Source organism: Hermetia illucens, chromosome 1 (assembly GCF_905115235.1).
Source record: "Hermetia illucens chromosome 1, iHerIll2.2.curated.20191125, whole genome shotgun sequence".
Classification (NCBI taxonomy): Eukaryota; Metazoa; Arthropoda; class Insecta; order Diptera; family Stratiomyidae; genus Hermetia; species Hermetia illucens.
Window position 1 is genome coordinate 107,806,080 of NC_051849.1, and position 27,511 is coordinate 107,833,590.

General features: G+C 40.8%; 1 protein-coding gene across 1 annotated transcript; it reads left to right on the forward strand.

The window, feature by feature from the left end:
- Positions 1-32: 32 nt before the first annotated feature.
- Positions 33-27,067, forward strand: LOC119657859 (indole-3-acetaldehyde oxidase-like). The gene is made up of 6 exons (XM_038065023.1): positions 33-122; positions 10,349-10,490; positions 12,141-12,313; positions 12,379-13,104; positions 13,300-13,530; positions 26,504-27,067. Exons 1-6 carry the CDS (start codon positions 33-35, stop codon positions 27,065-27,067), a joined length of 1,926 nt encoding a protein of 641 aa, XP_037920951.1.
- Positions 27,068-27,511: the final 444 nt, after the last annotated feature.

A 27,511-nucleotide genomic window follows, 5' to 3' on the forward strand; every position in this document is an offset into this window, starting at 1 on the left:
AATATATCGTTGCATAGAAATGCTCTTATGCAATGGGCAAATTGTTATTATTTGCAAAAGCGAATACATTCTATTCAGCAGAAATTCCGATTGCTCCCGATTACACCAGACGTGAATGCAAGGTAAGGCCGTTTTCGCGTCAAAAGGGGAGTTCACGCTTTAAAATAAACATTGGAATGAGTTAGTTTCACTGGAGTGCTAGTGGGATAGTTTGGCTTTCTTCGCCGTTTTGGTTACTCGAGTATAAGGAATAGCGGTAATTCTTCGCTCTTGCAAAAATGTCGATAGATTTCACTATTAACGGAAAATCGTATTCAGGTGACTGCAAACTTTAAATATAAACTTATGGCAGATGTAGCACTCCTCATTAAATTTAAAATCTGGTGAATAGTGGAAAAACAGTAAAAATTGGCATCCCTCCATCCCTCCATCTGCTGATATGTCTTAGGAATATTTGTGTACTCTGAATATGCAGAATCATTCCGGTGTGAATGTTAACATTTCAAAACCAATTACTGACATACGTAGAAACATACTTGCGTTCAGAATAATATGAGAAGGAAGTGTCCCAAATGATATCCGAGCGAAATATGTTGAATTCAAATGCGGAATAAAGTGGAGTGGATTCTTTTCGATTCATTTTTTTCACGTAGAAACATTGTTGTAATTTCGCAAAGATAGTTTATCTGTTTTACATCCGTTTCTCATTATGGTTAAGTATCTACGACTGATTTGTTGTGAAAGAAATAGCTTACGGCTGCAATCGTGGGGTTCTGTTTTTGAATTATAAACTAACTGTCCGACGCTCTTTCTAATATTTGTGAGCTCCCATCATCATCAATGACGATATAATCAGTGTCCGGTCTTGGCCTGTCTTAGCAAGGAACTCTAGACATGGCGGTTTTTACTGTACCATAGATATTGTCCTTATAGACTCTTTGGGATGGACCATCTGAATAATATGGATTAAGTGAGCCGCTCAGCGCAGCGAGTCGGATTTCATCCACAACCAGCCGGTTGTGATATCGCCCCTACATTTCATCGTTATACTGGCATCTTACTGTAGGGAGCCAAAAATTCGTCGAGAGGATTCTTCTCTTGAACATGGCAAAGAGCTCGCATTTATTCTTGCTAACAAAACAAGTCCCCGAAGAATTCATGAGGACTGGCAACATTGTCTGGTATAGTGACAACTTTAACCCTATGGTCAGATTTTTCAAGCGGATTAGTTTTATAAATTGATATAGGCTTTGTTGGCGCCCAATAACTATGCGCGAATTTCGCCGTCATAGCTTTGCTATCGGTTTTGTTTGGCGCTAGATATTTGCATTCTCATATCTTTATTGTTTTCAGTTGACCAGGGCTATTTAATGTTGTTGTTACCTGTGTTTTTGTTGCTGGTATTGCCACCATGTATTCCATCTTGCCTTCATTAATGTGCCTGCCCTTTCGCTGATCACCGCCGGCTCGATCTTATTGAAGGCACTTTTTACATTATGTCGATATCGTCAACATAGGACTCAGTAGTTAGGTGAACTTGAAGAGGATAGTGTTTCCTGACAATTACATCTGCATAACGGATCGCTTTCTTCAAGGTCATGCACTATAGGGCTCTTAATCCCATACTGTTGTTGATGCTTGAAAGGTCTCGAGAGTAATACTGCTGCTTTTATCTGACTTTGCACATTGGTCAGGGTCATGTCAACCTAGTCGGGAGACGGAATTCTCTCATGGCCGTGTACAGTATATCTGTGTCATGCTAGCATAGTCGGCCGAGAAGTCGATGAAAAGATAGTGTAACTGATGTGTGAGCGGGTTATGTTTTGGACGTATTGGCGTCTCGGCCTAGCCGAGGGCCGGGAAGATTTTCTTCGCAGGACTTGGCAATATTACACTTCTATAATTGCTGTACTATGTGATACCTTCTTTTAAAGGTTTTGTATGAAACAAAATCCTATTCAAATTCGGTTCATTGTCTGTCTGTCCGTCCGCCTGTCTGTCTGTCTATCAGGCTGTGACACCTTTTATCTCAGCCACAGTCATTCTTATTGATTCGAAATTTAGTAGAAAGGTGGGACCTGTGAATGGGGGTATGGATTTCTTTTTTCACCGAGTATAGACGTGTGGGTTGTCAAATGGAAGGTTTCTATTAGAACTTTTTGAAACCGATATTAGTTTTGATATTGGTTGTGAAGAGGAGGAGTGCAGCGTTCCGAAAAGGTTTAGTTTCCTCAACGATTCGATCTCAGAAACTACCCAACCCAAGCAATTCCTGATGACTGCTAATGAGGCATTATCTGCCTCATATATAAACAGGTCGGGAAACCGGAAACTGAATGCTTCAGGTGAGAAAGGTTTTTTATATTCCCTGTATTAGCATTTTTGAGAGGGCATTTGCCCCATTTGTAATAATAATAGTCGCTGGGATGACAACCCAATTAGGCCTTGAAGTGTGTTAGAGCACTTAATACAAGAGTGTGACAGTACACTACAGGATCACAGTACCCTACAGGAAGCAATGTGGTCAGCATTGCGCTCGCTCGAGATTATTACTATGATTTCAGGTACTCATTCACAGCTAAGTCGGACTGGTGTCTGACATCCAGTCACGATAAGAAACTACTCTGTCACCAGGGATATTTGAATCGTGACCATATGAGCCATCCGGGTAAACTGCACGACTGTTACTGAAGCTTAAATTTCGAAATTTGCTTCGCAACCGCAGAATGTATAGTGTTCAGGTATGTCTCCTATTCCCAGCATATGGTGTACTGAATGCCCAGTAAATAATACATATGTATATGGTATATGGCTCTTCTCCAGGTAGTTGGGCCCTGTCAAGGACATTGCTTGTGTCTTGTGTATGGTTTCGTAACATGTGGTTTCATATTTCGGGTTATCAGTTCCACCCAGTCCCCAACTTGGACAGGTTGGTACTCTTTGACCCCTTTTTAGACGCGGGAGACTCGCCTTTATTCGTCTTCTTGTTAGTCCAGTCATTCAAGATTTCAACACCCGAATTCTTCCTGCCAAGACAAATTAAAATAAAGTTTGAGGTGGGAGTAGAGAGTGGCATAAGAAACAATAGTTATATGGTGCCGATGTGAGCTTCCTATCTGAGAGGTGTGGCATTTTCTTTTCAAACAACCCCAGAAATCGATTGAATGATCAATTCTAAGTCAAAAATGTTTTATGAAAATTTTTCGTACAAGAGTAGTTTCACAGTAATTTATGTTCAAACATGTTGTTTTTCCGTATAAAAAAATGCGTTTTTAAACGATTTTTCGTAAATAACTCGAAAACCATGCATTTTATATTGGGCAGCATTATAAAAAGTGACTTTCTCTGCTATTTCCTATATGGTGATCTGACGCTTCGAAGAGGTTTTACTCGATTTTATTAAACATGATTGTGGCGGCTATTCAAAAGGTCACAAATAAAGCGATCTAGCCTATCTAGAAACAAAAACAAATGCCGCAGGAAAGATACTACCGATAATTTCTATCTATCATATAAAAAGGAAACAAACTGAGATGCGAAAATTTTAGATACATACCACTGCTATTGAGCTACATAAAACATTGATAAGCGCTGAAAACATCGATCGATCGATTACGAAACAATTGTTTACTGTCCAGCAGTTAAATATTTGGAGTGCAACATAAATATCGACTACAGTTAGACAGTCATATGACAGTATTTATCGAAATGTATTGTACCAGAAAGCATAAGTAGTTCATTTAATAAAGATGACAACAGCGCCAGCAACATCATAAGTAAATAACAAGGAGCTCTGTGGGCGATTACTTACTTTATCGTAGTGAGGGAGGTCCGTAAGGGAACCAGAGGTGACACTTGAAGCGAATCCGTAATCAAAAACCTAAGCCATGGTATGACTACAGCGCCGAGGACTGAGTGGTCACAGCGATGTACGGTGAACTTTGAGTATTTGGCGAACTCTAGTTTCAAATAGCCTTGTCTCTGCTTCCTTTCCACGGAAAAACAAAGACCGAGGCAGCCAATTATGATAAATTTCACAATTTAAAACAAAACAAAAGCAACAATTAAATTTCAGGTCATGACGATCCAACCCTGGGTGAAGGGGTATCACTGAATATCGTTGGAAAACCTACCAAATTATTCACTTATTCAAGTGGGAATCAATCCCATTGGAACCCAGTCCTTAATGGATGAGTCGGAGCAGTCCTCCTCTGTCCGCATTCCTGACCCCGGGTTCCAGTTGGCGCCACTTGCTGCGGTTAAAGTCTTGCCCACGGATGAGCACCTGTTTTCGGGTAACAATGCCTCCGGGCAAATCGACACCGTGCACACCGACTTCTGGTGAACCGTCTACAAACAAACCATAACCGCCGGTTTGTGCCAAGGTTGAGGGGAAAGGACCGCCCAGGGCATATGCGATCCGCAGGATGAACATTGAGGTCCTGCTGACTTATTGGTAAAACGTACGCGCCTGGTACGGTTGCTCCCTGTACTTTTCTAGTTCACAGATTTGTTGGTTCTCCCAGACTTCCTTTTTCCGTCTGTGAACTCGCTTCTCCGCTCGCCGGAGTTCGTGATAAGTCTCCGCGCGTGCCTGCTTCCTTTGAGAATGCAACATTACTCGGTATGCAGCATTTTTCCATTCCGTTGCTAGCTTACAGTCATCGTCAAACCAGCCGTTCCGAATCCTTTTGCGGCTGGGGCCATATTTATGATAATGATCTCCAGGATCTCTGTTAACTGCAGTTATTGCGACAACCATTTCCCTCTTATAAGTGTTGCGGAAGGCTATGTTGTGGATGGTTTCAGTGTTAACTCTCACCTGATTGTCTGCGCACCATACCAACGAGATAGTAATCCGAGTCGATATTGGTCCCCCTATATGTTCTGACATTCATCAAGGCTGAGAAGTGGCGACGTTCGATCAACACGTGATCAACTTGGTTGACAGTGATCCCGTTTGGAGGGACTCATGTCTGTTTGTGGACCGCTTTCCGCGCAAACCAGGTACTTCCAACAACCATTTCGTGTGACACTGCTAAATGGATCATCGGCAGCCCGTTATCATTTGCATTTGGGTGTAAGCTATGGGAGCCAACGTATCGCCTGAATACGGGCGGCTGTTAAAATCCCCAAGTATGATTTTGATGTCATATCTGGGACAGGCTTCGAGGGTTTGTTCTACTGCTTCGTAGAGGTGTCCTTCTCTGACTCTGCAGTCTCCTCTGTAGGGGTGTGAACGTTAATGAGGTTTATATTTCTAAATTTGCCTCGCAAGCGCAGGGTGCATAGCCGTTCGGTTATGTTTCCAAAGCCGATAACAGCAGGTTTCATTTTTTGGCTGACTAAAAAACCTACTCCGAGCACATGGTTTACTGGATGACCGGTATAATATATGGTGTAGCGACTCTTCTCCAGGAAACCGGTCCCTGTCCAACGCATTTCCTGTAACGCTGTTACATCAGCCCTATAATGGGACAGGGCATCGGCTAGCTGCTTGGCAGCTCCATCTCTATACAGGGAGCGCACGTTCCATGAGAAAAAGATTACGATAGACAAGTCTAATTTCCATAGATCACTCTAGCCTCCTTTCTACTAAAAGGGCTGGAAAGACTAGTGGATGGGTTCATGGGGGATACATAAGTGACCACTTCACTGTAGGCAACATGCCTACCGGAAACGTAAATACACAGATACAGCACTCCATTGGCTTACGAAAAGTGAGAAAACGATGTCCGAAAAAGTATACATCTTAGGCGCATTTCTGGACACTGAAAACGCCTTCAATTATGCCCCATTCGCAGTAAATTGTGGCGTGGTAAGATAGCATGGAATCGATTCTCCACATACTGGAGCTGGAGAAAGATCCACGTACTGATTGGAGAGAAGTTTATTGAAATCCAGCTGGTGCAAATAGTCAAATATTCAGGAGTACATTTCGACTCCAAGGTAATGTGGAAGTACCATATAAAGTACCAATACCAGAAATGCTGCAGATTGCTCTGGTGGTGTAGGACCTGCCATAGATAAGACCTATATCTATAATAAAATACATTTTCATATATGTGTGCATTGGCTCGGATGCCTAAGCCATTCAAGAGTAATTAATACTACGCCGATGGTGATCATCATCATCAACGGCGCAACAACCGGTATCCGGTCTAGGCCTGCCTTAATAAGGAACTCCAGACATCCCGGTTTTGCGCCGAGGTCCACCAATTCGATATCCCTAAAAGCTGTCTGGCGTCCTGGCCCACGCCATCGCTCCATCTTAGGCAGGGTCTGCCTCGTCTTCTTTTCCTACCATAGATACTGCCCTTATAGACTTTCCGGGTGGGATCATCTTCATCCATACGGATTAAGTGACCCGCCCACCGTAACCTATTGAGCCGGATTTTATCCACAACCGGACGGTCATGGTATCGCTCATAGATTTCGTCATTGTGTAGGCTACGGAATCGTCCATCCTCATGTAGGGGGCCAAAAATTCTTCGGAGGATTCTTCTCTCGAACGCGGCCAAGAGTTCGCAATTTTTCTTGCTAAGAACCCAAGTTTCCGAGGAATACATGAGGACTGGCAAGATCATAGTCTTGTACAGTAAGAGCTTTGACCCTATGGTGAGACGTTTCGAGCGGAACAGTCTTTGTAAGCTGAAGTAGGCTCTGTTGGCTGACAACAACCGTGCGCGGATTTCATCATCGTAGTTGTTATCGGTTGTGATTTTCGACCCTAGATAGGAGAAATTGTCAACGGTCTCAAAGTTGTATTCCCCTATCCTTATTCTTGTTCGTGCTTGTGTTTGACCAGTGCGGTTTGATGTTGTTGGTTGATTCGTCTTCGGTGCTGACGTTGCCACCATGTATTTTGTCTTGCCTTCATTGATGTGCAGCCCAAGATCTCGCGCCGCCTGCTCGATCTGGATGAAGGCAGTTTGAACGTCTCGGGTGGTTCTTCCCATGATGTCGATATCGTCAGCATAGGCCAGTAGTTGGGTGGACTTGAAGAGGATCGTACCTCTTGCATTCACCTCAGCATCACGGATCACTTTCTCGAGGGCCAGGTTAAAGAGGACGCATGATAGCGCATCCCCTTGTCGTAGACCGTTGTTGATGTCGAATGGTCTTGAGAGTGATCCTGCTGCTTTTATCTGGCCTCGCACATTGGTCAGGGTCAGCCTAGTCAGTCTTATTAATTTCGTCGGGATACCGAATTCCCTCATGGCCGTGTACAGTTTTACCCTGGCTATGCTATCATAGGCGGCTTTAAAGTCGATGAACAGATGGTGCAATTGTTGTCCATATTCCAACAGTTTTTCCATCGCCTGCCGCAGAGAGAAAATCTGATCTGTTGCTGATTTGCCTGGAGTGAAGCCTCTTTGGTATGGGCCAATGATGTTCTGGGCGTATGGGGCTATCCGGCCTAGCAAGATAATGGAGAATATCTTATAGATGGTATTCAGCAACGTGATACCTCTATAATTGCTGCACTGTGTAATATCTCCCTTTTTATGTATGAGACAGATTATGCCTCGCTGCCAATCGTCAGGCATTGATTCGCTGTCCCATACCTTGAGCACAAGTTGATGAACCACTTGGTGTAACTGGTCGCCTCCATATTTAACCAATTCGGCTGTAATTCCATCGGCTCCTGGCGACTTATGATTTTTTAGCCGATGAATTGCACGGACTGTTTCTCCTAAACTTGGTGGTGGCAGTATTTGTCCGTCGTCTTCAGTTGGTGGGACCTCCAACTCGCCGATGTTCTGGTTGTTCAGTAGCTCATCAAAATACTCAACCCATCGCTCTAATATGCCCATTCTGTCGGAAATCAGATTTCCCTCTTTGTCTCGGCAGGATGAGCATCGAGGTGTATAAGGCTTCATCCTGCTGACTTGTTGGTAAAACTTCCGCGCCTGGTGCGGTTGCTCCCTGTACTTTTCTAGTTCACAGACTTGTTGGTTCTCCCAGGCTTCCTTTTTCCGTCTGTGCAGTCGCTTCTCCCCTCGACGGAGTTCGTGATAAGTCTCTGCGCGTGCCCGCGTTCTTAGAGAATGCAACATTACTCGGTATGCGGCATTCTTCCGTTCCGTTGCTAGCTTACATTCATCGTCAAACCAGCCGTTCCGACTCCTTTTGCGGCTGGGGCCAAGTATATTTGTGGCCGTATCCATGATAACGTTCTTCAGGTGGTTGTGAAGATCATTAGTTGATGCTTCATCTCCAGGTCCTCTATTGACTGCGATTATTGCGGCATCCATTTCCCTCTTATAGGTGTCGCGGAGGGTTGTGTTGTGGATGGCTTCAGTGTTCACTCTCACCTGATTGTCAGAGGGGATTCTAGGTGGTATTGTTATTCGAGCTCGGAGCACCATGCCAACGAGATAGTGATCCGAGTCTATATTGGCCCCCCTATATGTTCTGACATTCATCAAGGCTGAGAGGTGGCGGCGTTCGATCAACACGTGGTCAATTTGGTTGAAAGTGGTCCCGTCTGGAGAGGCCCACGTATGTTTGTGGACCGCTTTCCGCGCAAACCAGGTACTTCCAACAACCATTTCGTGTGACCCTGCTAATTGAATAGTCCGCAGTCCGTTATCATTTGTTTTTTCGTGTAAGCTATGGGAGCCAACGTATCGCCTGAATACGTGCTCCTTCCCTACTTGGCTGTTAAAATCCCCAAGTATGATTTTGATATCATATCTGGGACAGGCTTCGAGGGCTCTTTCTACTGCCTCGTAGAAGGTATCCTTCTCCGACTCTGCAGTCTCCTCTGTAGGGGCGTGAACGTTTATGAGGCTTATATTTCTAAACTTGCCTCGCAAGCGCAGAGTGCATAGCCGTTCGCTTATACTTTCAAAGCCGATAACAGCAGGTTTCATTTTTTGGCTGACTAAGAAACCTACTCCGAGCACATGGTTTACTGGATGGCCGCTATAATATATGGTGTAGTGGCTCTTCTCCAGGAAACCGGTCCCTGTCCATCGCATCTCTTGCAACGCTGTTACATCAGCCCTATATTGGGACAGGGTATCGGCTAGCTGCTTATCAGCTTCATCTCTGTACAGGGAGCGCACGTTCCATGAGAAAATGCGCAAATCGTTGTTCCTTTGTCGTTGCCGGGTCCGTCGTTTTAATATCCGTCCTATCCGAGGCTCCTGTTGTGGCTTCGTAACGGTTGTTTTCCGTGTAGGGTTGTCAGCCCTACCCAACCCCCAACCTGGAGGACCAGTTGGTACAATTTGTCCCGTTTTTAGGCGCGGGAGACTCGCCTTCATCCTTCTCCGTCTGCAGCTTTTCGTCAAGAAAGAGCTCCCAGCGGTCACCACGTGGAAGTGGAGATAGGGTTTGGTAGTAGAGCTGTTGGTGTTGGTTCAGCAGGCATTTCCCAGGTTTTATGCTCCATCGTGGGTACCAATCCACGTTTCGCCCCGGGACCTATACTACCCTTTGACCACCACCGATGGTGATACTAGACTATTTATGCGTGGAAAGGTGGTGCAGGGGGCTCTAATGCATGCTTCCGAATTCGCCTTTGAAGAATCGTCCACAAGCTTTTTGAGATTAATAATAATAATCTTCACCGACGGATCGGTCATGGAAGGCGAACCCAACGCAGGATTGTTTTCGGGAAATTTGATTATGGAGCTAGGCCGACCTTAAGGAAAAATGACTACCATATTCCAGGTGGAGGTGTATGCCATTTCATTGGCAACAGAAGAAGGTTTGCAACAAAAGAGTGTAGAGTTGCTACAAGGTGTTGCCGATTGAACGAGACATTTATGGTGTGGATGTCGGGGCACTCGAATATCGCTGGTAATGAGGAAGTTAACATACTAGATCTGTACTCATAATAGTGGGTTACAGTCAGCTTTTGCCATTCGGCTATCCACTGTCAAGTCTTCTCTAAAAGGTGGGATTACAAGGATTCCCGCAGTCGAATGGAGAAATTCGCCGGCAGGCGAAACTATTTCTGAAAGTACCCGTGGTCGCTAGAATGCCATTTTTGTTGACCTTAAGAAGTGGGACTTGGAAACCCTAACGAGGTACTGCTCCTTAAACTACCGTGTGGAAAAAGTTGGTGTCTTGAACAGAAGAAGGAAGAAGGGATGACCATGCACTTCACACGCAGCTGCTTGGCCTCTTTAGATCTCAGGCGAAAATACCTCTATAGGGTTTTTTTTTTCAACGAAAAATTTGCACACTATTTCTCTGGAGAAGGTTATCAGGTACAGGCGGGAGGCCATTGAATAGACGATCTCCGGGATAGTACAAAGGGCCTAACAGAAACCTGACTGTTTGGAGCACGGTACGGTAAATAAACTAACTAAACTAAACAAAAAATAATAAGCTGGCTAATGTGAGTGACCAATTGATTGAAATGAGCGAAGAAGATAGGCTGGAAGCTTTCACGACTACGAAATTGCTGAATCCACAATCAACAGGATATCTCCAACGAGAAAAGGTGTTCGATGAAAAACTGCAAGAAGTTAGTAGGAAAACCCAGGAAACTCTTAATTCTATCGAGGCGGCTGGAGGCGTTGCGAGGCGAGCTAGGACGTATAGGTTTTTACTGATGTCCTTAATATTTTATCCTTCGTAACATTCACAATGAATCTATTTTGAAGATATCATTTGTGGATAGTTTGCGTGCTTTAATGGTTTAGCAAGATGTTGCAGCTAGAGGGTATACTCGTAACAAGATGAAGAGGGCCTCCTTCCTCCATCGTTATGGATATCGCTTAATTAGACTTGCTTCAATAAACTATTTCCGAAAATAAAGCTGTTTTAAATACATCGAAGAACCAACTGATCAAGGGTTAATCGATTGAAGTTCATCTTGCTACTCCATAAATAGTGGATTAAGGGCCGATTGTGTCCGAATAGCTGAGTAGTTGGACCCCAAGGCTGTCGTACGGAAGATCGCGGTTCAAATCTCAGTGGTGGCAGTGGGGTTTGTCTTGTAATTTGACGTCGGATACCAGCCGACTAAGCTGTGAATGAGTGCCTGAGTCAAATCAGGGTTATAATCTCGGGCGAGCGCAATGCTGACCACATTCCCTCTTACAGGGTATCCTGTAAGAGACAAAGACCGTTGTGGTCTTGAATGAAGTGCTCTAACACAGTTTAAGCCTCTGATCGAATTGGATGGTTGCGCCAACGATTATTATTCAGGTGAATTCTTGCCCAACTGTTACTATTGCTACGCTAAGATGAACTATTGCGTCCTTGCGTTAGACGCAACATGCATTCTAGGAAGTCGCTTACTTTTGAGTACTCCAGCTTTTCTCCTGGTATTGGCTATTTTGCCAAAGGTATTTTCTTGCAGTGTTTAAATGCCGTTCTCGTCAGAGAATCTGTAAATGCTGCTTTCAGATATCTTCAGCTTTCCTTGTGATTGTAAATCCTACAGTGATCTATAAGTATATGCTCTGTAAGTATATGATCCCTATCCTCTTCTTGGATAGGCTGACACATTCTTATTGTACAGGCCGAGGATGTTTAGTTCATTGGAATTTCCGTCTTAGTTTCAAGTTGACTTCGTTAAATTTGGATACTCAATTGACCGTTAGAAAATTCAATGTCCTGCCTTACATAGATTCGAGTGAGCACTCCTGTCAATGGCACATATTACCACCCCAAATACGCATTAGCTCAAAGGTTTTTCTACGACTCGAAAATTTCTCCATATACTCGCCCTACTAAAAGTCACCCAACAGTATTGTTGGTTATCATTAGCTAGTCTAAACAGTAAGTGTTTGCCATATCCTCTAAAGCTACCTTGTTGCTCATTCTGGCCTCAAACTGCTTGTTGAAGTTAAACTTCTTTGCGATGTTGTCCCTCGATGTGAATGTTTTGGAATACCACCTTAAAAGAATATCGATTTTCTCGCTCGCCGACTCGCCAATACTCACATTGGGGGTTGATATTGCGTATTTGTATATGCCGGGGTCTCTTTCTAGATGTTCATATTTCGAATCTTTACTAACATCATCGATATTTCCAAAAGGACCATATCATAATATCGACTGGCACTCTTTCAGGCAAAAAGGCAAATAAATAGTTGAAATGTTTTGACGTTTAAGTTAGTAACACTGTAACTTCCCATTTCGATAAATATTCCATGATATATTGTCTGTAGTGAAACCTGAAGAATACCCTGCTGACATCACCTTAAACACATTTATCCGTGAATATGCTAAGCTATTTGGGACGAAATTTTACTGCTTGGAAGGAGGATGTAGCTGTTGCACCGTTACTGTTCGGACTCATCACCCAGTTTCCAATAAGTACTATAGTCGGGCAGCAAACTCGGTATATATAGATAAGAAGAAACGTTTTATTGTCTCAATGATTAAAATAATAATAAATGCTTTCAGTGCCTTGTTCTCTTGAACATTTGCCATGGATGGGACATAGTAACAATCGAAGGGTTGGGAGATCGGCGCAGTGGTTATCATCCCCTGCAAGAGCGACTGGCCCAGTTTAATGGCACCCAATGCGGATATTGCTCGCCTGGTATGATAATGAACATGTTCAGTCTCTTGGAGGCATCTGGCGGAAAGGTTTCGGCGGAGGAGATAGAGAACAGTTTCGGGGGCAATCTGTGCAGATGCACAGGATATCGTCCAATTCTTGAAACGATGAAATCTTTCGCATCTGATTGCGACTATGAGTTTGTTGAGAAGGAATGTGATATTGAAGATTTGCGACTATGCTCGAAGATTGGCCAAATCTGCGATCGGAAGTGTAGCATTCCGAAAATCGCAAAAGTAGATGACCAACGTGTTTGGTATCATCCGCGTAGCCTATCAGAAATCTTTCAGATTTTCGAGGATATTCATGAACGTAGATACACTCTGATCGCAGGGGGTACAGCCCACGGGGTGTACCGACGAGATCCTAACATTGAAGTTTTCATAGAGGTGAATAATGTGACAGAGCTTCATTCATATAAAATAGGAGATGTCGTTGAGTTAGGGGCAAACGTAACCTTAACAGGAATGATGAGGGTTTTAAAGGAAGCGGCGGCTCGTCCAGGATTTGAATACTTTGAGGAAACTTTGAGGCACCTGGATTTGGTTGCTAGTGTACAGATACGAAATGTAAGTATCACTACAGACTGATTTCGAAAATGTTCTTCAAATGCAGTAACACCTTAACAAATTCTCTAAAGGAGGGGTTTGATGGTTCCCTTTCTGACATAAATTTTTGTTTAACTATTCAAAACCTTTCATGAATGTTGATCAAATCTGATCTATATTTTAGCGTCTAAAATATAAAATCCTATCTAATTTTAGTTTGGAACGATTGCTGGAAATTTGATGACAAAGCACGATCATAATGGTTTCGTGTCCGATATTTTTACAATTCTACTAAGTATCGACGCACGAATTGTTGTAGCCAACCCTTCTTCGCAAGTGGAGAGATCACTAATAGAATTCTTCAAGTCTGATATGCGACATCGGATAATTGTAAAGATTATCTTACCTCAATGGAATAAAAGCACAACTCTATACGGCTCATATAAGGTAAATGGTCGATCGATAATATAGAACGTGTGATACAACCTAAGGCGCAGACCTTTGTTCTAACGAAAATTAAGGTGGTAGTTTGAATGATAGTTTGATTCATTGGAGAAATATTAGTGTAATTATTGGAAGATTTTCCAAACAGAAATTCATTTTTACTAAATCAAATTTACGGAGAGCGTGTTTTAATGGAATGTTAGCGATTTGAGCGAAATTGTAATGGCTAAATTTGTTCATAATCGGTGAGGTGATCTAACTGCTTCAAGTTTTTGTTGCAATTTAAACTAAAAGATTATTTTTTTCTTGAAGAAGGGCCTTCTTAAATTCTTGTCAATGCTAGTACATGAAATTTTATTTTAGAGCATTTTAGTGAGTGTGAGTGATAAATATAAGAAATTCGACCAGCTCATCACTATGAGAGGACTTTCAGAAAAAAAAAAAATTATCAATGAAGAATTCCAAATTAATATCTAACATATATTCGCTAACAACCCCTTTCCTAGTTACTGTCGTAGTAATGCAAGGGATCCACCGTTTTTAAGATTTTGTGTAACTTTATTCAAAGCAGTTTTCTTTTTTGTAGATTTTTACCCCACTATAACCACCACTCACTCCCCTCTGCTCCATGCAAGCCCCATAAGATATTACGCCACGGGCACGAAGTGAGCTCCCTCTACTTTGCGCTCCTTTCACCTATACGCGGTGGATGAATCTGAACGCATTTTAATTATCTTGACATGCCACTATTCCCCACTTCAGATTTACTGGTACCAGAACTTTCAACATGTATATGTACAGGTACTGGCGATATCCACCATGCCCATATCCGTGCATGTCTTTTCAACCATTCTTTGATGGTAGGGTAGCCTGTGTGTCCATCGACCCTTTCTCGAGTGTGCCCAACGTTCTTGCTATCTACTTACAGATTGACGCTGTTCGTCTGCGATAAAAGAGAGATCTTCTTCATATTGCGCAAGGTCGTTATTTCATCTGCATCTCAACCAATATCATTCTCGAGATAACGAATACTGCATCATCTGCTGCATCATAAAAAAAGGCTCGACCGTGTGGAGCCGTAAAACTCCAGACCTGAGTGCTGCGATCGAAAGGGAGGATCCACGGGGGAGGACATTTTCATCGACGTTTCCCCTGCTTCAGAAGTTTTATGAGGCTCGACCTCTGAGTTTCCTGCCCTGCCTTGACATCCCCACGCCATTATATGGGAGGATATCCCTTTCGTAATAAGAATTTTGCTGGGTTAAAGAGGGGGAGGGAAGAGAGGAGTCTTCAAATTGAAGATAGACAGTTAAAATTCATACTCAAAATTATATTCATCAAATAAATAAAACAAGTCGGGAAACCGGAAACTAGACGCTACAGGTATGAAAGGTTTTGTGTATTTCTTTTATAAAGGGATTTGGGTGTGCATTTGCCTCATTAGTAAGTAGCACGTAATATATGCATATATTATGTGAAAATATCCACTTTGAAGTGATATTGACATTCAAAGTCTTGAATTTGCACAGAAGCGACAGCTTTGACCTAGTATATCTTTGTTAGTAATGGTGCGATTTTCACCAAATATGGTAGGAGAATGTTCTATGCTGTAACCTACATCGCTGCATGATTCTAGGATGAAGTTAGGGGGGGGGGGGTTTTTCCGGTCAATTACTAAAAATTATAGTAGTGTACTATTATTAGCCTTATTTGAATAGGTATCGGTATGAACGGCATTTCGAAGCCTGGCAGCCTCCTGATTTTTTTTCAGATTTTTCCGTTGGGCAATTTTTGAGAATGGGTCCGTTAAAGAAATGATCACTTTCAACTCCACGCACTCCCCATCTTTCCAACAAGTGACAAAACTAAGACCATCTTCGAAAAGTACTAACTGAGCCCTTTCATTTAATACCGCACATAACCATATTTGATGAAAAAAAGTGTACACCCCCTTTTACATGTATGGGGACCCCCCTTAAATTCAACGTAAAAGGATGTAACTATGCGCGAGCGTTCACAGTTCCCACCTTTCTATCAAATTTTGTGCCAATCGCTACAACCATCTCTTGGAAAATGCGTGTGAGGGGCAGACAGACAGACAGTAAACCGATTTTAATAAGGTTTTGTGTTTAAACAAAACCTTAAAAAGAGCCATATAATTCGATCTTGGAAAAAAATAATATGAAAGAAGCAAATAAAATATGGAGTTCTATAAAAAACAATATAAATGAAAAAGTCAGGAAAGCGAAAGCTTGACGTTTTAGGTATAAAAAGTTTTGTGTTTCCCTATGTGAGGAGCATAAAGCAATTTTCCATTGGCTGATAGCGTTGACTTGAGATATTTAAATCACTCAGTTCTGTTAACTGCAGTGACCTGCCCAGAACTGAACGGTTTAAAGCGATCTAGCCAATGGAAGCATTACCCCAAAGGTTCGTTTACATATATAAAAGATATAAATACATACATATATCTGTGTGAAGTAATAGATATGGATAGATAAATGACTAAAAAACTAAAACGAAATGTTTCCCTGCGACCTCACATTCACGTGAGCTCACTTTATTGTAGTTTTAACGAATTGATATGTTATGATGACGTCATACACTTTTTCTAATGCACGAAATTCACATAAAATGTAAAAGTTTCACCTTCAATAACTTTGTTAATAATAGTTGAATTTTCTTGAATCTTCCCAAAGTTGTGCCTTGTGTCATCCCTTATGCAAGTGCCATGGTAATATACTATTATTGACTTTAGGTTTCGCTGAGATACACCACTTTGATTTTTTTCAGATTTTTCGATTGGATAGGTTCTGAGAACGAGACCTCTTACATTTTTTGGTGGTCATATTTTGAGGCACCACCCCCTACGTTTTAACCGATATCAAATATGGAAACAGTTCAGAAAGTACTGATTAAGCCCTTTTACTTTTCACCTACATGGCCACATTCTGTGAAAAAAAATTTAGCCCCCTCCATTCACATGTATGGGGAGCCCCCCCGTCCAAACTTAACGCAAAATGGCACCACTTATTGTATGTAAAGCGAACAACGGATTCAAACGCTCTCAACAATTTTCGTGACAAACGGTTTAGCCGTTTCCGAATAAATCGGGTTTGACAGACAGACATACAGACAGGTAGACAAACGGACGGATAAATATCGAATCGATTCTAATCAGGTTTGGATTTCACAAAAAGCCTAAAAAAGGGCTGGGGAGAAGCAGATTCTTCATGAATGGAATTTTAATATTTCACTCGAACGTCAATTATTGTCGTTAATTATAGTGTCTACATCTTATTTGCATGGCTTAGGATGCAGTTAATTCGCACAAAATTAATAGGTTTCCGGCTATCAGTGTAAACGAACGAATCGCAGGCAATCAACATGAAAACGAAATGCAACCCACGAACTGAAAATGACCCCTCATTTTTACAGCACAAACTCACGATTCTGTCCCAGTTTTATTCACTCGCTTTCCAAGACACATCGCCACTGTCCGAGACTCACTTACAAATTGAAGACTGCTGGTCCAGCTTATCAGTTTATAAGAAATAGAATCTAAAATGGTTTAAGGGAAATTAGATTTCTAAGGGAAACGGACCAGTTGTTGGAATGTCAAAAACATAAGAAAATGTTACTAGTTGTAGTATTAAGTACTGTATTAAAATGAAGGTCGGGAGTGACAAGTGAAATAAAGAAGGATGATTGGGAAAACTAAAGGGGTAGAAAAAATGAGGATAAAGAGACAAAGAGACTATTACACATTATTGAATGCATTATTTGGTAGAATTGTCCCCGGTAAAGGCGAATGGAATACCGCTTTTAGAGCTAAGCCGCGGACACTACAGACTACACTCAGTTTATGAGCATTAAATGATATCTAGAATGCCTTTCCCTAAGCTAGGACTGCATAAAACGAAATCTAGGCTCACCATTCTGGCAATAAGCAGCCTAGAAGTATACCCTGGCCTCCACTCGCAGTAGATGTTTATCGGAAGCATATACTACACTTGTTGCTTATAACTGAGCTTAGCATCTATCATAACTCTCAGATATTTGATGATCGACTTAGAAGTGATGGTACGATTTTCAATTTAAATGTGAGTGAAATTTTTCCAACGGCCAAACTAGCAACCAATTCGATGGAAATAGTTGATCAAGCTTTACGAAGCCTGTATTGCCGATCTGGATCCATTGCTCTGAACAGCCGGAAGCAATCTATTGTTGAATACCCGCTCTTACATTTTTCCTTTAATTTAATAGGCACATATCGGTCTGGAAGAGAATGGGTACCCCAGATCTCAAATCAATTCATCTTTGGTGACTACGGATTTTGCCGTTACATTCAGAGGCCGCTGGATACTCTTAGTAACCCCCCTATAATTCAGAGGCGATTGCCTGGTGACCTTTTTGGGCTTAACCAGTACATACATGATCAGGTATACAATCGAGCCAGATCCTCCTTCCCGAAAGGTATTCCCATTACCTTATTCCAATTGCACAAAAGATTGTAATGACTGTCATCCCTTTACGCTTGCTTCTCGGCTACCTTATTCAAGGGTCGAAGTGCTGATGCCAACGACAATCACCTTCCGACTAGGTTACCTTGAATGAAGAACAGGATTTTCAAGCATTTCCTTGAATTCTGATAGTGTCAGACTTGCTGGGGCGTAGCCGCTCTATGCGTATGCACCAACGCCTTCCTAAATTCATTTACTACTTCCGGTAAAATGTCGCCTATCTCGTCCCTCCTTTCCCTCGCACAATAACTATTCGGGCACTCTATTGTGCTCCCTGGAAAGACGGCTTTTTCCCACACCTTCGCCCTCGATCAGATCGATTAATTGGAAGTTTCCAATCGGATTTGAAATATCTCTTTTGTGAGGTCTGCTCTCTTACGGTTGCTTTTGTCTATCCATCTAATCCGCATGGAGATAACGTACTGTTGTTTTCCTTTTCTCTTTTATGCTGGTAACCTTGGTGTCTCCATTGTTTTCGTTCCCTTTGGGTTCCGCTATGCTTGTCGACATTTGGAATTTGAGCTATCTGTATGCCTGAGATCTGTTGTAGAGGGTCCGAAAAGGTTTGCTTGTCCTTGGTAAAGTCGGACATCTCCAGCTGTGTAAATAGTAATATCTACGGATCGGAACTCTGTAATCTATAAGTCTCAGTGGGAGTTCTCACTTTTTATGCTACTTCGCTTTTGGAATTTATTGATCTTCTCTATACTTTTTGTTTTACGGTCTTTGGCATTGGCGAAGATCTTACAGTTGACGAGCTTCTCCTCAATGAGCCTTTTTCTTGGTTCTGGTTAACGTCGTGTGTGAGCTTCCAGCGACTTGCTCCCAGCTCATCTTTCATCAGTTTTGTCACTGGTATTGTCAGTATGCTGGTACTGCAAAGTCGCGATTAGGTACTTGCGAAAAGTGTACTGACTTTGATGCAAAAGTTGGAAGGGTCGGGCTAGAAGTAATAGTGATTTCTTTTCCGAAACCATTTTCAGAATCTACCCAACCGCGAATATGCTGTATATGATGTCAAAAGTCTCCATACGGAAACCTAACTACTATTTGATATTCTTTGCATTGTATGCGACAGACGTACAAATCCTTTACCCCCTTTCTGAACACATTTATTTCGTACAACTGTGTACAGATTTCAATGTTGGTCATCGAGCATATATGCGTTTACGGAATTCTTGCTGTGTCCGGATTTCAATTTTCCCGACCAAAGTAGGGCCTTTTTTTGTAATTTGCTCTCAGTGAGGGTTTGCTTTTAAAGTTTGCTTGTAAAATAAAACTTTATTAAAATCGGTTTATTGTCTGTGAGCCACAAGCATTATTCTCAAAACTCTCGATCGGTACTTTCTGAAATCGGCATTAGTTTTGACATTGACTTAAACAGGGAGTGTGGGGCGGCGAAGTGTTCATATATTTGACGGTCCCATTTTCCGAAGCTAGTCAATTGAAAAATCAGAAAACAATCATGAATCCAAAATAGCCTTCATACCCATATTCTGCTCAAATAAACTTATTAATAGTTGTATTACTATAATTTTTATAATTTACAACTGCAGAACCTTCTTTAGTTCATTCTATAATCATGCAATTTTGTAATAGTATTGGCTATAGTATAAAGCATGATTTGGTTGTAATCGCACTATTACTAACAAAGTAATAACAGGTCAAATTTGTCGCTTCAGTGAAAATGTACTGCAATCTAAGACTATGAACGTCGGTATAAAGCTAAAGTGAGTAGTAACATCATATATGCCTAGAGATTACGAGGTAGGTATATAATGGGTAAAGGGTTGAGTTGAACTCAAATATTCTTATATAATAAATCCATGCAACCCTGAAGCGACGTGTTTTCTTTTTTAAGGTTTTGGTTGGTTGGTTTAAGGTCTGTCTGTCTGTCTGTGTTTCACAGGCACTTTTCTCAGAAATGGCTGTAGCGATTGACACAAAATTTGATGAGAAGGTGGGACCTGCGGACCCCCAGACATGCAGTGAGTGACATCCTCCTATGTTGAGATTTAGGGGGGTCCCCATACATGTAAAAGGGGGGTGTAAGAATTTTTTTGCACCAAATATAGTCATGTGGGGTATCAAATGAAAGGTCTCGATTAGTACCCGGTCTTAGTTTTGAGATTTGTTAAAAAGGCGGGGAGTGGGAGGAGTGCGAAGTGATGATTTCTTTAACGAACCCATTCTCAGAAACTACCAAACCGAAAAATCTGAAAAAAATCATGAAGCTGCCCTTATATGGTGCCCAGGCCTCAAAATACTCTCCATATCGATATCTGTATATTACCGTATTTTTGGGAAAATTGAGTAAAACCCCCCTTAAGTTTATCTTAGAGTTATAAAAGTTGATAGTAGCATAAAATATAATATGAAGCATATTATCTCCAAGTTTGATCAAAATCATACTATTAGTAACAAAGTTACAGTAGTTAAAAGTTGTCTTTCCCGTGTAAAATTTACAACCCGAGGTGCTAAATATGACATGCTAAATGCATATTCTTAACGGGCTACGTACAAATGGGATAGTTCTACACTCAAATATACTCACACAAGAAGCAAACAAAACCTTTTATACCTGAAGCGCCCAGCTTCCGGTTTCTCGACTTGTTTTAATTTTCTTAGAATTGTGGTCATCTGCAGTTCACGTTATTGTCAAAAAAAAAAAACAAAAATACATACCTACAGCTGGGAAAAAATATTAGCAGTTAATTTTAGACCATAATTCAATGATTGAAACATGCAAATAAACCAATAATAGTACTCAAATAACAATAATAATTCAACAATTCATATTGGATCAGGGTCTTGAAGTTTGTTAGGGCACTTTATTCAAGACCGTAACGGTACACTACAAGATTAGAGTATCCTATAAGAGGCAATGTAGTCAGCACTGTGAGATTGTTACCCTGATTTGACTCAGGCACTCATTCACAGTTAAGTCAACTGGTGTGCGACATCCAGTCGCGATAACCAATCCCTCTGCCGACAGTGAGATTGAACCGCGATTTTTTGGAAAACTTTCAATTTTATCATATTCAAATCAGAAAAAAAGCGTTAAGTTTATATTTTAACAAGTGCATCCCATTGTCCTCAAAACACTTTTTTGCATTTTTGCTACAAGAGCCATTTTATTTTCGTTTCCTCACTGGCATAAGGCAGGACGTAGTTTTGCATTATACCCACATGAACATTTGGAACCATGGTCGTTTTAAGTCATTCCACAAAGTGAACAACAACTTATTTGTTTTTAATGTACATTACCCTATACTACACAACAATTTTCCGCTGATCATAAATTATTCCTACTGTCTCTCAATCTTCGGTGAACAGTATGGGCAGTAGCTGCCACACCCAGTTTGTCTTTTAGCTGGGTTGCCAACATTAAAGTGTTCCTCTTACTACAACATACTAGCTTTCTTAGTGATCAACTTTTCGAACTGTATTCAAACTAAAAAGCACACGCTATTATTTTTACCGAACACCGCAAAAGATTTTGAATTTTTGTATATTTTTTCTTTCGTTGATATTTTTTTTATTATTTGTATTTTCTGTGATGTGACCGCCACAATTAATCAGATGGACATTTGAGGGAGAGGACCTCCCCGTCTCCTTCATTAGCTCCTTTATCACTGGTAACGCTTTGTCATGAATATAGCCCCACTTTGAGGAGTTGTGGACCGGCACAATCCCGGTAAATCACTGATTAAATAGGGGACCTGTCTCATTCTTCTACATATTCCTCCCATTCTGTCTTCTTCACGGGAGAGGCTTAGAAATTTAAATTTGACCATGAAGACATAAAAAAACCACACTTCGAAGGACCTTAATATTTTAAGAGGGGTGAATCCTACAAGTTTTGATCGGGTTTCAGGGAGCATCTCCCCGTTTCCTCTCTATAAACTTTCCATCCCTTCCGAGGATAGGGTTGAAAATTTAACTTTTACCTTACTTATAATTTAGCCGTCAGGTGAAAATATTGCGTAACAAAGCGCAACACACCCATACATAATACCACTAGCTGCGGAAACGATTTCTTTGCGTGAAAGATTTTAAGTAGATTAAAACTCACTAAGGAAGAGGACAAGTGGTCATCGAAACACCAGTATATGATTAAAAAAACTTTTAATTCAACATTTAAAAACCAAATTTAGTCTTTACCCTATATAAACCGAAAAAACGAAAATATAACAGAAGAGATTTGAAGCATGTCCGAAATTCGTCAAACATTTGTGCAACGCACCAAACATGCCCATGTATTGCCAAATTATTGCGCAACAGCATGCCAACCTTTTGGCAGGCTCTGTGCTCGAACAATGTGCTACCAATGACGAGGCGGTGCAAGTTGCGGAAATCCACAAACATCGCACCATTATCGCTACTGTCGCCAAGATTTGACTTACTTACTCTTTCGCAACTGAGTTAACTGGCATCCAACATCAAGTCACGATAGAAATCACACTACCAGCAGTTAAATTTCAACCTCCATATTCCGTGTAACAACCTAGTGCTCTAACCACTGGGTTTTCAAAAAAAGGCAAAAAAAACCGCCTTCACACGGGGTGACCCCCTATCTGAACAACAAGTCGAGAAACCGGAAGCTGGACGCTTCAGGTATGAAAGGTTTTGTGTTGTGTGTGCATTTGTCCCAATAGTACGTAATATATGCATATATTATGTGAAAATATCCACTTTCAAGTGATATTGATATTCAAAATTTTAATTTTGTAAATACGCGACAATTTGTTCTATTATAACTTTGTTAGTAATACTGTGATTTCCACCAAACTTGGTAGGATCATGTTCTATATTATAGTCCGGAGCCTAGCCACCATATGGTGAAAAACCTTAAGGCCATGTGCGCATAAAAAATTGAGGCTTCCAAATGCATTCTAAATAAATTTAATAATATTATATTATCAAGTTAGTAATAATAGTCTATTATCAAGTTCTCCAAATTTACTATTTGTAGGAGTAACATAGAGGATAGTAAAGTAAAGTTATACTGTGAATCCAAATTATCAATTTCGCGCGAATTGAATGCATGAATGAATGCTGACGTCATAATTAGCGAGAATAATTGACATTACGAATAAAATACTAAAGTTTTTGTATCGTGAAAGCTGACTTTTTAAAGTTTTAGAAGCGTACCTGTCATGCACTCAATGTTCCTCAATAAAGGAAACACAAAACTTTTTATACCTAAAGCGTTCAGCTTTCGGTTTCCCGACTTGTGTAATATATCAGATTCGCGCGATTTGTTGTGGTACTGCATTTTTATGCAAATTACAAGTTTGATTTGTCATAGCTGTGAATTCTAATAAGAACTGTTAGGTTTATGCCCTATACTACTGCCTATATTTATGTTAAATTCATTAGTTCCACGATATACTGTGACCAAAAACACATTAAAAAAATATGTGGGATGACAATTAAAATCGTGGTAAGTGGTAAACTAGTTTTCTTGGGAAGTTTTCACATACCTACCTACTTTCCTAGAATATTCAGCAGCAATCCACATTTTCAGAACGACATGCGTCAGTTATAAATAAATACGCTACGAATATGACTAACTACTCTATTATATCATATAATTAATCGTATGGTCGTGCATATCGCGCATATGTTGATTAAATATTAAATAACAACTTTTGAGTAAATAGGAAATGACAGACAGACAAGCAATTTAGAGTAGGGCAGAATGCTTTCAACTCCTTGCATTAGCAGTGCAATATAAGATCCCTAAACGTATGTGCTGCGTATTTTCCGCAAATCATTAGGATCGAATGCACCTGAATGACACTGTTTTGAACTCAGTTGAATATTTGGGAATCCGCGGAGAGTGTCAAGGGTTGGTGTAATGTCCTGTATGAATTATGTTTTTCACTTCGTTATAAAAAACAGAGTTTCCGTTCCTTAGATCATACGATCTTCTTTATTTCCGAATCAGAACTGACTACTAACATGTAGGATCTTAACTATTTATACTATATCTACGCAGGCCAAATATTGTTCTTTTCTTATGAAGAACAAGTCATAAAATTGATTTCTATTTTTGACACGCAGGTCAAACTCTTATTCAACCATCTGCGATGCAGATGTCATAATATCTAATACTCGTACATTCCCATCACGTGGTACACAAATGTTTCACTGATTGGGTCAGAGTGCATCTTGTAATCATGCGTTACACAGATGTTACATTGTTTGACGCGCAGGTCAAAGTACAAAGATGTCTTATCTTAGAACTATGGTACAAGCAATATAAATAACATATGCTTGTACTGTAGATTTCCTTAAACAAATATTATTGTTGTACTATAATTTATGACGATATGATATTGATCAAACTCTCGCTGCAAATCATAAATATTACTAAGCCATATGAGACGTATATATATCAGCTGATTAAGGAAACTGGCGTCAGAGCAGTAGCAGCTAGGCAGACTAAAATTAAAGTTATATTCTTGGGGTTCTGATAGTATAATCTAAGTCGCAAGAAATATTTCGGTATTTTGTTACATCATCGATTAACAAGGGATCGAACGGAAGGGATCGAAGATCCACGGCAGATCACATCCTCAATCGAGGCTTCTCGTTTCTCAGAGGTGCAATAAGGCGCATCCTTTGAGGTTCGCCCCTGTCTTGGCATCCTCAGGACATTAGAGTGGAAGATGCCCTTTGATAAGCGCAATCTTTGTGGGGAGGAGGAGAAGAGGAAGCTCTAAAAAATGTAGGTATTTACTCGACTGAATTTTTTGTTTTTTCTTTTGTCAATTCTTAGATAGATACAACACCAAAGCTATTCAATGGAGATTCATTCGCAGCTAATAGTTGTAAAAATAGCACAAACTGATAGAAGAAATAAACCAAATGGAATAAAATAATATTGATAATATTGACATTGATAAAATTGATATTAATAATAATGATAAGAAATAAACATGAAAGTATGAAGCAAAAACTAGAAATAAAATATATGTTCAATAAGAAATATAAAATAATGCAAAATTTAATTCCAAAAGAGAAACAAAAAGCCAAATGGAATAATCAACACATCTTTGCATGGATATTTAATTAAAACAAATGGGGCCAATAAACTAAATGTTTCATAGAACAGATTATATTTCTGCAATTTTTATGACCCTAAGATAAACATGAGCGGAGTTTCTAGTCAATTACTCAAAAACGAACTAATATACTATTGTCTACTTAATTTGAGAAAATATCGATATGAAGATTACTTTGAGGTCTGGACAACGTGTAGAGGCAGCTTGATGATTTTTTTTCAGATTTATCACAGCACATATATACGAAATATTATCCCCTATGCTGGTACAAAATTCGGAAGTCGTGGGATGAATTTAAGGGGGGTTTTTCAGTAAATTTCTAAAAAGTAGTAATATACCATTAGTAAATTTATTTGAGCAGATATCGGAATGGGATATATTTTGAGGCCTATATGTTTTCTTATGTATTCAATTTACAATTGAGTAAAAAGAAAACAATGCAAATTAAAATCCTACATGGCTCCCATCAATATCCCAGATGGCCCTCTTCAAAATACATACTACAACTCGCAAAAGCCGATCGCGAATCTCGCACATAAGCCAATCCGCACATAGCGAAGTGGTTTCAGCAATTGGTAATGGAATGGAATTGCCACCATAACAGTTTGGCACGCTAAAAGCCACCCTCTTCTGGGCTCCCGCCATAGGTGCGTGGAGGGGCATGAGTGGGTTGACGGACTGGTCAGACGGGGCTCTCCCTCGGTGGCTCCCACCATCACCAAGTCAAGGAGGATTTAGCTTGCCTATAACAAGACAAGATTGGGATTTTGCACGGGGCACTAGTCTATGGGGTTTGCATGGGATCCTGGCTTCAAGGCTCGGCATGTAATAAAATTTGCATTGTAGGAGCAGCGGAAATTACATTGCCCAGCTGTAGCTAGAGCCACGCTGCAGACATTATGTAAACAATTCTTTGAAGCTCTTTCAGAGTAGTCTAACTGCAGGCTCGGGAGGTGCTGTCACTCGCGAATGCTACGGACTGACTCTCCAGATCTGAGTCGGTTAAATTCTACTCCCTTGCTCTCTCACCTCTCTCGCCTTGGCCTTGATAGTCGCATCAAAATAGCGCTCTACAGTGCTCCTCTAGCGGCCAACGACAGCTACCTACCTACACCTAGCTTGATTGTCTAATGTAAGGACTGCTGTTCTCATTCTGATTCTAATATCCATCTATATTATCGTTTTGGATTTTTTAAATGTTCCGCTTTTAGGGAAGTATATAACTTACAGAAGATCTTATTATTTCTTAAATGCTTTTGTGTGCAATAATATTGGAAAACACGTAGCTGAATAACAGAGTTGGTTCCAAACCATAAAAAGATGAAAACAAATTTCTTAATTATACTGAGTAACCCAAGCATTTAAATTTTATATTTTCAGATTCTACCGCGAGCTCAACATGCGCACGCCCTTGTTAATGCTGGATTTCACTTTACATTCTCTGGGTCACAGATAAACTCATCGAGAATAGCTTTTGGTGGAATAAACCCTAATTTTACTGAATCCCACGCGACCGTAGAATTTTTCGAAGGTCGCAATCTTTTCGACCCCGACACCTTCACACAATCACTCGAGATTTTAGGTGCTGAGTTGCAACCAGATTGGATATTGCCAGCAGCGTCACCAGAATTCCGAAGGAGACTGGCGCTTGGTTTATTTTATAAGTTCTTAATAAAGAATGCCCCGGAAGGACTTGTCAAAGTGACATATCGCAGCGGAGGCCATTTACTGCAACGGCCTGTCTCAAGCGGAACACAATACTTTGATACTAATAAAAAAGAGTGGCCTGTAAATCAACCCGTTCGGAAGCTGGAAGCTTTATGGCAGTGCTCGGGAGAAGCAACCTACTCGAACGATATTCCACAAATGCACGAGGAAGTTTGGGCCGCATTTGTACCAGCCACAAGAGTTCATGCTACTGTCGCGAAAATTGATCCCTTCTGAAGCTCTTGCTATGCCTGGAGTCATTGCATTCTACTCAGCGAAGGACATACCAGGGACAAATTCTTTTGTGGCCGTTGGATTGCTTTACCTCTATGAAAATGAGGAGTTGTTCTGTGCTGATATAGTAAAGTACCATTCGCAACCAGTTGGTATTATTTTGGCAAAATCAAACGAATTAGCTAAACTCGCGTCTACCAGAGTTCGTATATTATATGCGCATAATAAGACAGGTCAGGAAATTAAATCAACAGTGAAGGATGTGGTTGACCACAAACATATTATTGAATATAATGAAGAAACTGCGTGTGGTGGTATGAACTCCGCTGGAATGAAAAAATCTGAAGGTATTTTGATAAAGCCTAAAAGAATTCGGGGTTATTTTGAAATGGGTGGTCAGTTCCATTTCTCAATAGAAACTCAGACTACGGTCAGTATTCCTCGAGA

What these genes read in the sequence shown, in the direction of transcription:
- LOC119657859 (XM_038065023.1), top strand. Translation starts at nt 33, where the DNA reads ATGGGCAAATTGTTATTATTTGCAAAAGCGAATACATTCTATTCAGCA. An exon ending in ATAGTCGGGCAGCAAACTCG is followed by an intron (nt 12,314 to 12,378) that starts GTATATATAGAT and finishes AAATGCTTTCAG; the next exon opens with TGCCTTGTTCTCTTGAACAT. An exon ending in CTCTATACGGCTCATATAAG is followed by an intron (nt 13,531 to 26,503) that starts GTAAATGGTCGA and finishes TTATATTTTCAG; the next exon opens with ATTCTACCGCGAGCTCAACA.